The following is a 17567-nucleotide window of genomic DNA, read 5'->3' as shown; positions in this document are numbered from 1 at the left end:
CGGAAATGCTGCAACTTAATTGCAAGATTACAGCATGACATGGCAATATTTACGAACTGGAAAAAAAAGGAGACACTGACCTGTCAAAAGGGTGCCAGTTCGAGCTCGACAGATAAAAGAGACCTAGATATCACATATCGACATCACCTCCATTCAAAATGTTTACCAAACACTCTTCTTGTTCGTCCTTCAGTCTGGAAATGCCGGGAATATTCTCCACAACAGAGCGAATTGCATCCCTTGTCTCCATATCCGCGGTCGTTTTCGATTTCCCCAATCTCAAACTCGGCGCTTAGCGTCTACGTCACGGCTCTCAGCCCGCCCTCTGTTCGTTGATTGGCCGGCTGTTTTCAGGCCGGAGGAAAACTGAGAGACATGTCGATGTATCAGACTAAGTACAGAAGCGAAATGAAATTGAGCGGAAGTACGAAGTCTGACGTAGTCAGGCTACCTGCAGCCTTGATCTGTATTTGTTTTTCATCAGGGTCAGTGCGGAAAACCCACACCCACAGAAGTAGCTGGAGGTGAAGGGGATTAGGACTTTCGTAAAACAAACTGTGTTAAAAAGAATTTGACATGCAAGTACAAATGTAGGCCGTCTGTCTTACAGCGTTTTTCTACTTTACCACAGTAAAGAATACGAATATAATAGGCCTAATTAAAAGCGAACCAATGAAGAAACGTTTATAATCCCTGGGTGAGACGTGAGTGATGATTTGGGAATAGAAACAAGAGATTCCATGCAGGGATGAGTCACGATTTTTTTTATATTTGATTAGTTTATTTAATTCTAGAATATCGAATAGGTTGTGCGATTATTCACTAAAATAAAATCTCCATGTGTTCGGTGCTGATGCGGTGGTGACGCGTTCATGTAACCGGAGGGTGACGCTGCCAACATAACAGCAGTCACAAAGAACCGGCAAAAGTAATGATTATGAATGTGTCAAATATATCAGACATTTTAATGGAATAGCTAATGGAATAATATTGTTAAATTCGCTGATAATCGGGTGACCAGATCGCAAACCAGAATTCATAGCCGACAAAGCTTAAACTTATGGGCTCACGCACAACTCTCTCATTCGTCGTCACGTTAGGCAATTTCGTCTCGTCTCGTTTTGGTCAATGAAAATGAAGAGACATTTTAGCATATGTAACCCCTCCACTCGGGTCCTTCTCACCCCGCTCCGTGCGGGTCTCCGGCATGAGAGTCAGGCGTTCTAACAAGGAGGCTGAAGACTGCAGCCTCTAGCGTCTGTCGCTAGAGCGCCTATTGAGATCAGAGGAGTGAGGTTTACTCGCACAGCGACTACTAGCTGGCCTCCGTTACACTCACCCCCCTAAACCTCACTCCCATCCAGGTCACGGCACCAATGTAACCCCTCCACCCGGGTCCTTCTCACCCCGCTCCGTGCGGGTCTCGAACCCAGGTCTCCGGCATGAGAGTCAGGCGTTCTAACAAGGAGGCTGAAGACTGCAGCCTCTAGTATCTGTCGCTAGAGAGCCTAATGAGATCAGAGGAGTGAGGTTTACTCGCACAGCGACTACTAGCTGGCCTCCGATACACATAGTTTTTATTTAGTAATCCACATTTAGTCTCGTTTTTATTCGTCAACAATATTGCATTATACATTTAATTTTAGTCATCGTCACATGACCAGCATTTACGTTGCGTCTCGTCTCGTTTTCGTTAGGTGATAAAGGTTTGTTGACAAAGATATTTCATCATAATTTTCTATGACAAAAGCATGTGAACGGGGCTTTCACGAACACAGTCCAGGACCTGCTCTTTGACATCACAAGCCATGTCTGATATTCGTCGCTGGATGGTATTGTCAGAGATAGGGATCGCGTCAAGCAGCAGCTGCTTCTCCCAGCATCACTGAACACATATCTCTGGCTGCAGGGAGTAGCAATGTTTCGCCGATGTTATGGGGTTTGCCTGCCTTCGCTATACGTAGCGCGACACGATAAGCTTCTGTCGCCTTCATATTAATAGTGCCAAACGACTGGATTATGTTTTTTTGTGACTGCAAATCATCACGCTTCCTCTCAAAAAACTCAACTGGCTTGTTCACTAAATTTGTGTGCTTAGTGTCAATGTGACGCCGAAGTTTGCATGGTCTCATGCTATCATTTGCTAGCACCACCTTGCAGACCACACACTGCGGCAGAGGTGCAGCCTCGGACCCCGACCAGATAAAACCTAACTTTAAATACTCAGGATCATATTTCCTATGTTTTTTGCTGGGTCCTGTGACTGTCTCCTCCCTTAATGCTGACTTCTGTTGACTTGGGACAAGGAAACGATGCATTTTAATTTAAATTTTTGAGGGGAGAGTGTGGTAACTATAGCGGTTATCAGAGGTGGACAGTAACAAAGTACATTTACTTGAGTACTGTACTTAAGTACACTTTTGGAGTATCTGTACTTTACTTGAGTATTATTTTTTCTGGATACTTTTACTTTAACTTCACTACATTTGAAAGACAAATATCGTACTTTTTACTCCACTACATTTCTGTCAAGGCCCTTGAGTAGAAAGTAACGTCAAGGATGATTTTGGTTGCATTTTGGTTGTAAATGAAAGTCTGGTTGACGTCAGAACTCGACTGATGTTGGTTTCTGACGTTAACCGATTTTCAACCACAATCACAACCACAACGTCCAACGTTGGAGATTAACGTCAATCTGACATTGGATTCTGACATCTGTGTAACCCAGTGGCAATACAGGGTTAAATTTACTTTAAAATTGTATTAAAATAGTGTAATATCTCTTTAGGAAAAAAATCTGCCAAAATAGTTAATATCCCTTTAAGAAAAAACAGCTAAAATAGCGTAATATCCCTTGGGAAGAAATCAGCCAATCAGGAGTGATAGTTCCTCCCCTAGCTGAACATGATTGACAGGTCACGAGGCAAATTGCGTGATTCAACCATGCGCGCGAGTATGTGAGAGAAAGAGAGAAGACGAACACGATTGATGGCGAGGGAAGCTAGAGGAAATTTACAGATTTAAAGTTAACAGAGGAATAAAAGTGAGTGTATTAGCAAGCTAAAGAACCAACACAGAAGACAGAATAAGGAGGTGCAACCGAGAGTTTGGAAAACCCCCGTTTTCCACCTGTATTTGTCTCGGTAAGCTAGTGAACTGTATGATGTTGATATTGCTTGCTAACTGCCATACAAAGTTTACAAAGACTACAGAAATAGTAAGCTGATATTTAAGTTACCTGAACACAGCTGTTTTTATGTTCAATTGTTTGTTTTAAGGAATAGCTGAGTGAATTACACAGCATTTCTATTGAAGGGAGTGTTATAAAAAATACTATATGGTTTCTATGATGATTTTATTTTAATGTTGTGAGTGGAAAGGTTAAACTTTAATGTTTAAATTCTGCTGTGAGTAGATAAAACATTTTTGTTCTAAAAAGGGTACTCTTATTGGAGTATTAATATTGCAACTACAGCTATGTGTTGCCATTTAACTTATGTAGAGCCTGTATTGTTTACAGTTTTTTTCTCTAATCCAGGGATATAAGAGTATGCCATTTTTGTTGATTTATTATCAACTGTTATTAATTAAGTATAAGGTTGTGTATGTTATATTCTAGATATTGAGTTGAGATTTGAAGTTTGAACTAAAGTGTGATAAATAGGCCTGAACATGTGATCATTTAGTATTATGCAGCATGTGATGCTTAATGTTACATGGTTGTTATGCTTTAGTATGACTGTTGTACAACATATATAGAACATTCTTTTAAATATCCTGTTTAAAAAAAACAGGTCAGGTCTTATGGACAGAGTGAAACTACTTGGAAGATCCTTTTTCTATCGATGGCGAGCCTCCCAGTGTGATTGTGAAGAGACGCAGACCAACTCATCGAACGTTTCCCCTCATGGTAGGAAAGTATCAGTCGTCTGAGCTGGTACCCACTCTTTCATCCAAGTGCAAACTTCCCTTACAAAGGAAAAACTGTCACAGAACTTGGTGACACATACTTTTGACACCGAACTATTGACAGGACTGACTAATTCAGAAAGTGATCACGAAACAGACTTTAACGACTACAAAAGGACAAAACCAGAGACTCATTTGTTTTAAAGGGCCCATTTTTTTATTTTTCATATACATGTTATGCAATTGTGTTCAACTGTTATTTGCAATTTAATGTGAGTAAAAGTAACTGGTTACTACTTACCTGGTCTGATACTTTCTTTTATGGGTACAGTTTATATCACTTAGCTCCTTTCGAACCTAGCACAGTGTTAGTTCACGCTTAGAGTGTAGCACGGTTACATCAACATGATTTTAATTTTCAACGTTGAGTTTTGTCTTCCAAATGCGAATTTTTTCATTGTTTTGGAGCACACTAGCTTATAGATAACAAGGCTAACATATTCATACTAAAAGCCAAAAAACTGGGAACAGCCATTTGGGTGTCCGAAACCATTGTGGACGTTATTGAGTGACTTATTCAATCCCACGACTGGAACTGTGTTATAGAAACACATGTGATATTGATATGAGGGTAGCAGGCATAGATTCAGAGGCATAAGGTACTGTAAGTAGGCTATTACATGCAACAATAATAAAACAATGCATTGACATTTACTTTTATACTTAAGTACTTTTAAAAATGAGTACTTCTGTACTTTTACTTAAGTAAACACCGGTCTTTACAACTTTTACTTGTAACGGAGTAATATTTGACCAGTAGTATCTCTACTTTTACTCAAGTAAGGAAGTTGTGTATTTTGTCCACCTCTGGCGGTTATGGTGACAAAAGTACAGATGCATGTTTTGCTGTGTTAAATTGTTCTTTCTTTTACCCCTGTTCATTGGTATTAATCCAAAGACATTGTGAATAAATGCAGAGCACTATCAGGCGCAGGTTGGACAGCTAGAGAAAGTATCCCTGGGTCCTAAAAAACGACAACAGAGGAAGAAAAAGAGATGCATTCAGTGTGCTCTGTTTGATTTGTGTTAATGTTTAGTAAATACTAACTTGATTTTCATTTCATCTTGTCTACGGTCTCGTACTTCAAGTGTGCAACAAAGTGCCACCCCAAATAAAAGACTGGCCCAAACTGCCCCCCCCCCCAGAATGTCCTGGCTACGCCCCTGCAACACGTACATTGATTATCTTCACTGCATATATTTATAACACGAAAAATAAAACACAACCCTGCTTCTTTTTGTTTTCATTTTATAAAATATGAAACATATTGATCATTAAAACTGACATTTAACAAAGTAATTTTATTGTATTATACATGTAGGCCTACATACAGTAAAGAGAATGTATAAAATAAATATAAAAAATATTCTATATATTTTTAAATATATAAAATAAAATTACACAACCCTGTCTCTTTTTGTTAAATGTCAGTTTTAATGATTGTTTGGAAATGAATTTCAATGCTGACACATGAACAGTGCTTTAAGAACGAATACAGTCTTTTTAACAATTATGAGTAGTTCTTAATCTTTTTCATCATGGACTCTGGATGTTGGATAGCAGATTGAACAGGACTTTTATTTTGGTCTGGCGATATGACATCATAAAGCTGCGCCGTGCTCCTGCAACTGTTGTGATTAGACTGAAGAAAGGTTTGTGGTTTTATGCATTTAAAGTGTTTAAATCGATACACATGGATTTGATAGTTTCTACAAGAGGCATATGACCATGCATTATTGAACATATCTTTGTAATATGCTTAATGTAACAATTATTGCGTTTCTTTGTGTGAGTAAAGCGTATTCACATGTGTGTAACAGAAAAGGTGCGTCTCATTTCGCGCACTATATCGTGTATCAGTTTATCGCAAACACGAATTCGGGTTTTGGTAAGCGGTGATGGAGAAATGGAGCTTTTCGAAACTCCGAGTCAATTGAATCTAATGCGTTTGCCAAATGACTCACTGATTCAAAGCGCTTGAATCACCGCGCGCTGACGAATCCTGCCGCTCAAAACAGTGTAAACATACAACGAAAACACAAATTTGATGATTAATAATGACAACTTTTATGAACCAATAGCAAATGTTTTCATGACGACGTGATATGTAAAATCTACAAATCATTATATGAAGTGTTTGTATACCGTTAATTTGTTATTTTGACCTATTATTTTATAGTGCTTGTTTTTTGTCTAATCAGTTGATGTAAGTCCATTAACTCTCAGTCTGACTGACTCCCTCACCATTGCGCTGAACTACTGAACTAGAGCTGGTTGAGACACACACACAGAGATTTACTGTAGATTTATTTTTCTTTCTGTTAATTATTCTGATCTTAAACATGACTTTTGTCCAAACACAGGAAAACTCCTGGAGAAACATCTGAGATCCACGTGACACTATTATAAAGATGGCGTTGATTAAAGAGGAGAGTGAAGACATAAAGATTGAAGAAGTGTTCAGTGTGAAACATGAAGATACTGAGGAACAAACAGGTTAGTTTAATTCGGTCCTTATTAAAATGATCTACAGAAATGAATGATATTTATCAAGAATGTCATATGAGTGTCCTAATTAAAGCGGTTTTATTTGACGTGGAGCGGGTCTTTTCATGTGGACAGACATGTTTGTTGAGATCACATGACCACCCATACAGAAATGTAATATATGAAATATATCCACATATATGAGTCATTCCACGAAACTGGTACGATTTGGACTTAAACATTTTTTGATTTTTTGCCAATATATATTACTTTTCTGAACACTACACAACATTAATGAAATATTCAACTTTCAGAAAAACTTATTTTCCCACCTCAGGCACCAAATCCCTATTTATTATTGGTTATTATTTTAAGAAAGAGCACTATTAGTCTTCAACCCCGTTATGGACAATAAATGAGCTCTTTCAATATGATTATAAAATGTATTTGTGATGAAATCAATATTTTCCTCTTATTCAGATGTCCCTCACACTAATTTAGTAATTGCAAATATTAAAGTTACATAAAATCTCATTTTTGGTATACTAAACCCTGAAATAGTCACTTTTTGTGACAGCAACCTCATCATTTTTTACCAAATAAGTTGTTTACCTTCCGTATTTTAACTAAAATCAGTATTCTTATTATTGCTCTAAACATTTCAGACTGAGTTCAACAAAGATTAAATTACTTTTTCATAAACGTAAAAAAAAAAATTAATAAAAACTTACGTGTAACAGGGTTGAGACTAGGGTAACGGGGTTGAAGATGGTAACGGGGTTGAAGAGACAAATACAGTTTAACATAAATAGTATTTTTTTACTCAAATTCACTGAAAGATTTTCTATAAACACTGTATTTCAGTGTTACCAAGAAAGACAACAAGTATAAATTGCAATTTAACAGAGTTTTATTATCCCAACTGCAGGGCAATATTAACAATATAAACAATATTAACAGCTACATTAGAACATTATAAGATGACAAATTGGACTGGTGGGTGTGTGTTTTTGTGTGTGTGTGTGTGTGTGTGTGTGTGTGTGTGTGTGTGTGTGTGTGTGTGTGTGTGTGTAACAACCATATCCGTATACTAGAACATTATAATTGACTGATTAGGTCCTCAACATAAATCATAACTTTTGTGTGTGTGTGTAACAACCGTATCCGTATACTAGAACATTATAATTGACTGATTAGGTCCTCAACATAAATCATAACTTTTGTGAGTGTGTGTGTGTAACAACCGTATCCGTATACTAGAACATTATAATTGACTGATTAGGTCCTCAACATAAATCATAACTTTTGTGAGTGTGAGTGAGTGTGAGAGTGAGTGTGAGTGTGAGTGTGAGAGTGAGTGTGAGTGTGAGAGAGTGTGAAAGTGAGTGTGAGAGTGAGTGAGTGTGAGAGTGAGTGTGAGTGTGAGAGTGAGTGAGTGAGTGAGAGTGAGTGAGTGTGAGTGAGAGTGAGTGAGTGTGAGAGTGAGTGAGTGTGAGAGTGAGTGAGTGTGAGAGTGAGTGTGAAAGTGAGTGTGTGAGAGTGAGAGTGAGTAAGTGTGAGTGAGTGTGAGAGTGAGTGAGTGTGAGAGTGAGTGAGTGTGAGAGTGAGTGAGTGAGTGAGAGTGAGTGAGTGAGAGTGAGTGAGTGTGAGAGTGAGTGTGAGAGTGAGTGAGTGAGTGTGAGAGTGAGTGTGAGTGTGAAAGTGAGTGTGTGAGAGTGAGAGTGAGTGTGAGAGTGAGTGAGTGTGAGAGTGAGTGAGTGTGAGAGTGAGTGAGTGTGAGAGTGAGTGTGAGAGTGAGTGTGAGAGTGAGAGTGAGAGTGAGTGAGTGTGAGAGTGAGTGAGTGAGTGTGAGAGTGAGAGTGAGTGAGTGTGAGAGTGAGTGAGTGTGAGAGTGAGTGAGTGTGAGAGTGAGTGAGTGAGAGTGAGTGAGTGAGAGTGAGTGAGTGAGAGTGAGTGAGTGTGAGTGTGAGAGTGAGTGAGTGTGAGAGTGAGTGAGTGTGAGTGTGAGTGTGAGAGTGAGTGAGTGAGTGAGTGAGAGTGAGTGAGAGTGAGTGTGAGAGTGAGTGAGTGTGAGAGTGAGTGAGTGTGAGAGTGAGTGTGAGTGAGAGTGAGTGTGAGAGTGAGAGTGAGTGTGAGAGTGAGTGTGAGAGTGAGTGTGAGAGTGAGAGTGAGTGTGAGAGTGAGAGTGAGTGAGTGTGAGAGTGAGTGAGTGTGAGAGTGAGTGAGTGTGAGAGTGAGTGAGTGTGAGAGTGAGTGAGTGTGAGAGTGAGTGAGTGTGAGAGTGAGTGAGTGTGAGAGTGAGTGAGTGTGAGAGTGAGTGAGTGTGAGAGTGAGTGAGTGTGAGAGTGAGTGAGTGTGAGTGAGTGAGTGTGAGAGTGAGTGAGTGTGAGAGTGAGAGTGAGTGAGTGTGAGAGTGAGTGTGAGAGTGAGAGTGAGAGTGAGTGTGAGTGTGAGAGTGAGTGTGAGAGTGAGTGAGTGTGTGAGTGAGTGAGTGAGTGTGAGAGTGAGTGAGTGTGAGAGTGAGTGAAGATGGTAACGGGGTTGAAGAGACAAATACAGTTTAACATAAATAGTATTTTTTTACTCAAATTCACTGAAAAATTTTATATAAACACTGTATTTCAGTGTTACCAAGAAAGACAACAAGTATAAATTGCAATTTAACAGAGTTTTATTATCCCAACTGCAGGGCAATATTAACAATATAAACAATATTAACAGCTACATTAGAACATTATAAGATGACAAATTGGACTGGTGGGTGTGTGTTTTTGTGTGTGTGTGTGTGTGTGTGTGTAACAACCATATCCGTATACTAGAACATTATAATTGACTGATTAGGTCCTCAACATAAATCATAACTTTTGTGTGTGTGTGTGTGTGTAACAACCGTATCCGTATACTAGAACATTATAATTGACTGATTAGGTCCTCAACATAAATCATAACTTTTGTGAGTGTGTGTGTGTAACAACCGTATCCGTATACTAGAACATTATAATTGACTGATTAGGTCCTCAACATAAATCATAACTTTTGTGAGTGAGTGAGTGAGTGTGAGTGTGAGTGTGAGAGTGAGTGAGTGTGAGTGTGAAAGTGAGTGTGAGAGTGAGTGTGAGTGAGTGTGAGAGTGAGAGTGAGAGTGAGTGTGAGAGTGAGTGAGTGAGTGAGTGAGTGAGAGTGAGTGAGTGAGTGTGAGTGTGAGAGTGAGTGAGTGTGAGAGTGAGTGAGTGTGAGTGAGTGTGAGAGTGAGAGTGAGTGTGAGAGTGAGTAAGTGTGAGAGTGAGTGTGAGAGTGAGTGAGTGTGAGAGTGAGTGTGAGAGTGAGTGTGAGAGTGAGTGAGTGAGAGTGAGTGAGTGTGAGAGTGAGTGAGTGTGAGAGTGAGTGAGTGAGTGAGTGAGTGTGAGAGTGAGTGTGAGAGTGAGTGAGTGTGAGAGAGTGTGAGAGTGAGTGAGTGTGAGAGTGAGTGAGTGTGAGAGTGAGTGAGTGTGAGAGTGAGTGAGTGTGAGAGTGAGTGAGTGAGTGTGAGTGAGTGAGTGAGTGAGTGAGTGAGTGTGAGAGTGAGTGTGAGTGAGTGTGAGAGTGAGTGAGTGAGTGCGTGTGTGAGTGAGTGTGAGAGTGAGTGTGAGAGTGAGTGTGTGAGTGAGTGAGTGTGTGAGTGAGTGTGAGAGTGAGTGAGTGAGTGAGTGAGTGTGAGAGTGAGTGAGTGTGAGAGTGAGTGTGAGAGTGAGTGTGTGAGTGAGTGTGTGAGTGAGTGTGTGAGTGAGTGAGTGAGTGTGTGAGTGAGTGTGAGAGTGAGTGTGAGAGTGAGTGTGAGTGAGAGAGAGTGTGAGAGTGAGAGAGAGTGAGTGTGAGATTGAGTGTGTGAGTGAGTGAGTGTGTGAGTGAGTGAGTGAGTGAGTGAGTGAGTGAGTGAGTGAGTGAGTGAGTGAGTGCGTGCGTGCGTCTCTCATTCAAAGTCTGGCCCACACCTCTTTCAAGATCTCAACATGGCGCTTTGTAACAGGCGTTGGAGGTGGAATGATTTCAAGAACGTCATCAAACAGGTACCAGAGAATATCATCCCGAGCCGGCCAGAAGAATCGGTTTGGCCCAACACGATGCATACATTTCACTTGGACATGTGTTTCATCTGTGCTAAGGATGATACCTGGATACAGCTCTTGATCATATCTGAGCATGCACCACTGCCCAAGCAGCTCTGGACTTCCCCACTGGATTTCCTTTTGTGCTTGTGGCTGTGGATTCCCTTCACTAGCTGGCTGCGGCACAGGCATAGCAGTTGGTATCTCCTGGCCAAAACTGAAACACTTTGTGTTGAAGCACTTTTGTGCGTCTTGTGCACATGCAGCTGACATCACGGTGTATCAGTTCTCCTGGAGCCAGAGTAATCACCTGGTGGATTTTCATGGTTCCTGGGACTGCTGGTATTTGCTTTGGCATTTTCTCCATTGCACTCTCAACATCCTCACTCTTTACAAAGAACAGTTTCACGGTTGTGTTTGTCTCAGTCAAGGCCTTGAACAGTTCCTGTGCATTCGGGATATCACGCCCCTTTGCCACCAACATGTCAGCAGTTCTTTTTAAGGCTCCCCCTACACCATCCGGGGCTCCTTTTCCATGACTAGCCTCAAAAAAATTCCAAGAGCCAGCCTTGAATCCTCTTCGTTAATCACATTACCTTGAATCCTTAATTCTGTGCTAAAAAAAAAGAAGTTTCCTCGTTGTTTGTACTGAGTACAGTGGCCATCGCTTAAAAAGTGCAGCACAGACACTTGTGGATGTGTGGCCTGGAGATAATCCAGCACTGGATTGAGGTGTTGCCATATTGCTGGAGGGCCTTTATGTCTGCAGGGTGAGATGGTGCTGAAGCACACATGCTCTGATTTTCCACCAACATACAACACCCCTGTATGCAGAGTGGCCTGCTGGTGTGAAGCCCCAAAGTGGACGGCTTGAATCTGGGAACTATATTTGCAGCTGTAATTTTCAGAAAAGTCGACATGTATCAAGGCCTCTTCCCCTGACATGTTCCTCTTTAGCTCGCGGGAGAAAGCATACTGCTGCTTAATGTTAAAGTGATGCTGTTTAAACCGCTGTATGTAGGTGTGGAACAGCTCAGTGAGGTTCTCCTGTGTACCCTCCACAGATTTTTTGATGGTGACCTTGACAGTTGACCTGTCTTCTCCTTTTTTCTTTTTATCCATCTCTTTATCTTCTGTTACCCACTGGGTGAAAGATACTTTGGTCATACTGCTATATGTACTGGAAATTGGGACACTCTTGTCTTTGCAGTGTACACACTCTCCGTACATACAGCTCTTCTTGGATGAGTTGCAGCACACCTTCTCAACCAAGTTTTCAAGATTACTAGTCTCAATAAGTTTCAGCTGATTGAGTTTCTCAGCCACAAAGCTCAGATTTTCATGCAACTTACACATGCATGTGTCTCGCTCTGAGATTGTTGGATTTACAACCCAAAATGGTCGAAGGTGGCAAAACAGTGAATATGAGATATTTTCATCAGAGTTCTCTGATAAAAATCTTCTGTGATGATTTTTTAGTGTATCCAATAGAAACCTCTTCTGCATCTTGACTTTGTTTCTTGTGAGTGTTTGTTTGGTCCCTGTTGTGATTCTACTGACATCATCTCTTACATAGAACATCTTCACTCTGTTCTTGAATTCATCAGTGAACCTGTTGGTCTTCTTCCTTTCAAAGTTAAGACTCTCCTTATGCTGCCAACGCTTACTCGAAAAGCCAAGGGAATCCTCAGCATATCTCTGTAACCTGTATTTTTTGACAATTTTCCCAGTTGTCACTTTTGCAATTAGTTGTCTATCCCTTTCTTTGTTGGTCTGCTGGTATTTGTTACTGATGTCTTTAATTAGTGAATGGTGATACAGCAATGTCTTCCTGATTCTAGGGTTTACAGGGCAATTTGCTGTTAGCTCTTTCACCTTTGACCGTGGTGAATCAGAATGCCTCTGTAAACGTTGGTACCTTTTTTTGTATTTTTCTTTTTTCTTTCTTTCTTTTGCCAGGCTTTCCTGAAGTTCTTCTATTTTTTTCTTCAGGCTGTTGCTTTCTTTTCTTATTTTTTTCTTCCCCTCAACATGTTGCCTACAAATACAATCACCATATTAGTCAATAATGATGAGAAATGGATATGATAGGATAATAAGGGAAAGGGAAAAGGATGTAGTAGGGTAAAAAGTCTTGACAAATTTGTATTCGTTTGGAGACTGACAAAACAGCAAGCGGCCATAAATCTGATGTTTTTTTCAGTCAGTAAAACTATCACATGCAAACTAAACAACTAAGAATACTTTTATTAACTACACTTTTTTTCTAAAGTGTTACAACGTTCTAACACTCAGCCTAGTCATTTTCTTAAACTCAACTGCTCACTGTTGCTCTACCTTGAAGATCTTTGCTGTGGATACTGCTCTGGGGGATGATCTGGGCTTTGTGGAGAAGTTACATTCCTCAGTGCTTCTCTCTTCTCCTTGCTTCTTTTGTAAGCTGCTCTCCACTTTCTACGCTTCAGCCGCTGTTGTCTTCCACTTAACTCACTTATACCTTTCTTTTTTCCTGCCTCTACATTTTTTCTCCATCTCTGGCGTTCAGTTAGCAGGTATTTCTCCCTTTTCTCAGGATCAGCTTTTAGGCGTTCACGATACTGCCTCTGCCTTTCTGCCGCTGTTGTCGGTGCCATCACAGACTAATTTTTGTCTGTAGATGTTTAAATTGATATCATTAAATCAAAAATTATTTCAGAGCAATTTACTTAAAGGGATACTCCACTTTAAAATGAAAATGATTTCATAATTTACTCACCATTGTAAGACTGGAGAAACTGGTTGGAGAGATAGACTGGTCTACGAAACAAAGAACCTTGCTGGAAATTAACATCTGACCTCCCCCATACAGTCTCACTCCCTCTCATGCCTAAAGACTCAAACAAGAATATATATGTGGTTTAATATGAATGATTATTATGTTTAGTATCATTTTTAATTTCTCAGAGTGAGTGGTACAAATGTCTCATTTCCAACTTAATTAAACAAAAAGAAATCAGGTTTTGAGAAGTTTAGAGAAACTGGCACACAAAGGAAGACTGGTCTCTAGGCAAATGGTCTCCTACCTCCAAAAGGTGTCAACTCTGAATGTAAATTCCCATTGTTAACATATGAAAGAGGTTTTGGCTATTTAATGGAATGCAGCAGGAGAATCTGGGCTTTTTCTGTATCTAGACTGGCCCGTGATGGCTGGGAGTGACCGAAACTTCCAGCCTCATGTTTTTGCATCAGGTTGGGTTCGCATCTCTTCTTTTATTCATGTTTTATATTGATTATCTTTGAATTGATTATACAATTGACCTGATACCTGATTTAATAAATTGTTACATTTGATTATTCAAACTGATTTTGACCTTGTTCATTTAATAGTCTAAAAGTAATAATCAAACATTCGCTCACTTTTAGTGATGCATAGATATTATCAAAACCTTTCATTTATGGAGTCAGATGAAATAACGAGTAAATACATATGAGAAATGTATTGCATTTAACCCAAATTACTTTGAGATGCTGGAAAGACGGAACGCGCAAGAAACCTTCCCGTGTTATTGGAAACCCTCATTGGACCAATATAGCGCGGCTCTTACAGTGGTGACCCCGACGTGATCTCAGATGGATTTCGCGAGCAAAGTCTTTTCCAGAAAAGTTTTGGGAATCTAAAATCAACACAGAGGTTTGAACATCTTCTCTTTCTTCCGCCGCTGTGGTAAGTCAACTTTTTCTGCCCTTTTTAGAAGTGTTTGAGAAAATGTTTGCATTGTTACAGGTCGGAAGGTTCTTTGTCTAGAAACACGTGTGAGGACGTGATTAGATTAGCAGCGCAGATGAAGAATGAAAACACTTGAATAGATTTTAAAGATCTCCTTGTTTGCCTAAGCAACAAGAAACAAAACCTAAAATTGGAATAACATCTTCCAAATAATGAATAACTCGACGAAGAACCGAAAAAATAAAGCCTAAACGTTTTAAAACCAGCCGCATGTTTTTTGCCATTGTTGCATTGGCTTGTAAACAAACCAGCAACACAGAGAATGAGCAAACAACAGAAATAAAAATCTAAGTTTATAAACGATCGAAAAACGCGTTTTATAAATAAAAAGGCAGGTCGATTAATTGTTTATGAAAAGCAAAGAAGTTTGGAAAAAATAGGATGACATGATTTACAGGCTAAAAATCAGTTTTAGGCTAAGCTAAATATGTCCATGCTGCTTCCAAACGCTTAACCCTTTGTGTTGCCGGCCCACCGGTTTAGGCCCAAAGTCACATTGAAAGCATTAATATCCTATACTAAACCTAAACTAATCTTGATAAACTACATTTGAAAGCTTGAACTTTAACACATATGAGATTAAAAAGCATGCAATAATTCTGTTAATTTTCAAATTGGAAATTGTATGAACGCATTATGCTCATAGAACACAATTTAGTCGTTTGTACAACAATGTGCATAGGCTAAATTTAAGTTTATTCTTTAAACAGGGGATTGCTTTACTGTAAGTGTACTTGAAACACTTAGGTAGAGGCTGTAGATATCCTCTAGGCCATGTGTCCTGTGTTGAACTGAATTAAACACGTGTGTCTATGCCATGCTATGATGTGATTCGCAATGAATTTGAAAATCAGAAACAACGAACGCGCATCTTATTAATCCTGAAACCAAAAAACTCTCATATTCAAAGTTCCAGAGAACGTCGCGCATTAGGGTTCAGTAACTCTGAATCTTGAACAAAATTTATGCATTGTTACGTTTGAATTCACTCTAAATGACTCTGAGATTGTTTTTCCCAAATAGATTATTGGATTCGTATATTTCCACAATTCTGCGACCAGATCAGCGAGGGGCTGAGACCTGGCATCATTGCAAGTATACTTGAATGCAGGAGCGGGTTAATTTCCGTTTAGAAATAGCGAAAGCAATCTAAATTTGGGTACGCTCATACCTCTGTTCTTAGTTTAATGTTACTTTAGATAATTGTCTACTAAAGTAAATGATTAGATTAAGTTCCTGAGGGGGCATTCAAGGAAGTTATGAAAAAGTATCTTTTATTGTGTACGTGTGAATTACGGCAAATCCTAGATATATAACCAATTACCTCTGATTGATGACCAGAACTGGCGAGTTTGTGTCGAGAGACCTGCGAAAGACCAGGACCTCTAAGTGATATAGTCTCCTAAATCTAAGCGGATAAAATATTATTAAAGAGTCAAAAGAGAATAATTAAACATTAAAATAATAATTTTACCTACACGTAGTCTTTAAAGAGACTAAAAAATGAAAGAATAGGCATTTGAAATCTAAAAAGAGAAACAGCGAACGCGCTTCTCATTAATTCTATAACGAAAAACCCTTTCCATCATTGTGAAATTAAGCAAATATAAATTGGAACATGGATAATAAACATGTCCTGTTTAAACTATGGGCCGAAAAGGTCGAGCCTACACTGTGCAAACTCAGTAGAAAAGGTCTTAACATAGACACTATTGACAATGAAATTTTCACTTGGTGGAAAACAGTGGGTAGTAAGCAGAAGAAATCAAAACATGGTGAGATAATTGAGGCTTTAAACTTCATAAGTTATAAACAGCTACATAAGTCAACAAAATTTCTATCTTCGCTTATGGAGGTTAAATGTGAAGAAGTGCATTCTAAAAATGCGGAGGCACAAATGTCAGAGACAAAGATTCAAGATCTTCAAACACAGCTAGATAGATTACTATCTGAACAGTTAGCCCTGACTAAAAAGTGTAAAAATCACAAAGACACCATTGCAGATCTTAAGGCTAAGCTAAATGCTAAAAAGTCCAAGTCTCCCATAACGCTCAACAGCGATGGGACGAAAAATGTGCACTTAGATGAGGCAGCCTGCTCTAACAATCGTGTATCTTTTCAGACAGATGAAGCGCGTGATAAAATTTTGAAAAGAGTGCCTGTCTCAGCCCTTAAGGTGATACGGCACCCAAACGGCACAGAGTCAAGCATCCGACGTCCTTTAACGGTAACTGAATGTAACTTGTTTAAAGCACAGATCGGACCATTCCCTTTGAAAGGGCCATTCGAACCATGGTGGCGACGCATTGTAAGTCTAAAACATGCATTTCAACTCGAACCAAAAGATATTTGGCAAATTGTTATCAGCTCAATACCAGATGTTTTGATCTACAAGATACCACAGGTTTTGATGACAGGCACCATTGTGCACTCAACGTGTCAAAATGAGCCTGAGAGTGAAATCTTTAATAGACTCAAACAATGCCTTCGTGATCTGCGTGGTTGTAGTCCTGTTGGATGGGAATTGATTTTCAATCGGAAACAGAATCCTGAAGAATCGTTTGAGACATATGCAGAAAATATGTTTGAACTTTTTGAGGAGTATGCTGGAATTGAAAATGTTAACCACAACAATGTAACTCTCCTTGATTTACTGCTTACAAATGCAGGTCCGCGTGTACAGCAATCGCTCACGTATGGTGCTTCTCCAGCTCAAAATACATTTGAAGGTATAGTTGGCTGGGCAACACGAATTGAGTCACGAAAACAAATGCATTGTGAGGTAGCTGTGTTAGAATGTCATGAAAATCATCCGTCTACAGGAGAATCCAGGAAGCCACACTGTGGAAAACTGAGCAGATTCTGTAATTCCTGTCACAAAACAGGCCATACAGAGGAAAAGTGTTGGTCCCTGGACAGAGGCAGACCTCCACCCTATTTCAAAAAACGCAGACAACCACACTCTGACAGAAAACAGCACTCTGCAGATAACCAAAGCTCAAAAGCATCTAAAACGCTCACTGAGCTGACAACTTTGATTACTCAAGGTCTTCAGCTATTAGCGTCATTTGCTAGTCGGGTAGCAGCTCAATAGCAAATGGCTTAATAGTTTAACATCTGAATTCTTTTAAATATAGCGATTGTATTATAACTCGAAATATAATATCATCCTTAAAATTGAATTTCATTTGTGGGCTCCCCAGTGCCAAACCGGAGGGGGGTATATCTTTATTTTATTCTTTATTTTTGACTTTACCAC

General features: G+C 39.5%; 1 protein-coding gene across 9 annotated transcripts in view; it reads left to right on the top strand.

Moving 5' to 3' along the window:
* Nucleotides 1-17567, top strand: part of LOC307002185 (uncharacterized protein) — a 445540-nt gene that overhangs the window by 329831 nt on the left and 98142 nt on the right. Inside the window, exons 1-3 of one of the 9 annotated variants that reach the window (XM_079619512.1) lie at nucleotides 2807-3143; nucleotides 3795-3910; nucleotides 6334-6466. The exons of 6 other annotated variants lie outside the window; for them this stretch is intronic. In XM_079619512.1, coding sequence (XP_079475638.1) covers nucleotides 6382-6466 — 85 coding nt within the window. In that variant the 5' untranslated portion in view covers nucleotides 2807-3143; nucleotides 3795-3910; nucleotides 6334-6381. Of the gene's footprint in view, nucleotides 1-2806; nucleotides 3144-3794; nucleotides 3911-5396; nucleotides 5623-6333; nucleotides 6467-17567 lie in introns of those variants that run through there. 2 more of the 9 variants (XM_079619513.1, XM_079619514.1) reach the window with 2 other exon arrangements.

The sequence above is a fragment of the Phoxinus phoxinus genome (genome assembly GCF_949152265.1).
Source record: "Phoxinus phoxinus genome assembly, chromosome: 7".
NCBI lineage: Eukaryota > Metazoa > Chordata > Actinopteri > Cypriniformes > Leuciscidae > Phoxinus > Phoxinus phoxinus.
Note: the sequence above shows the minus strand (reverse complement) of the source record. Positions and strands in the feature narration are given on the sequence as shown.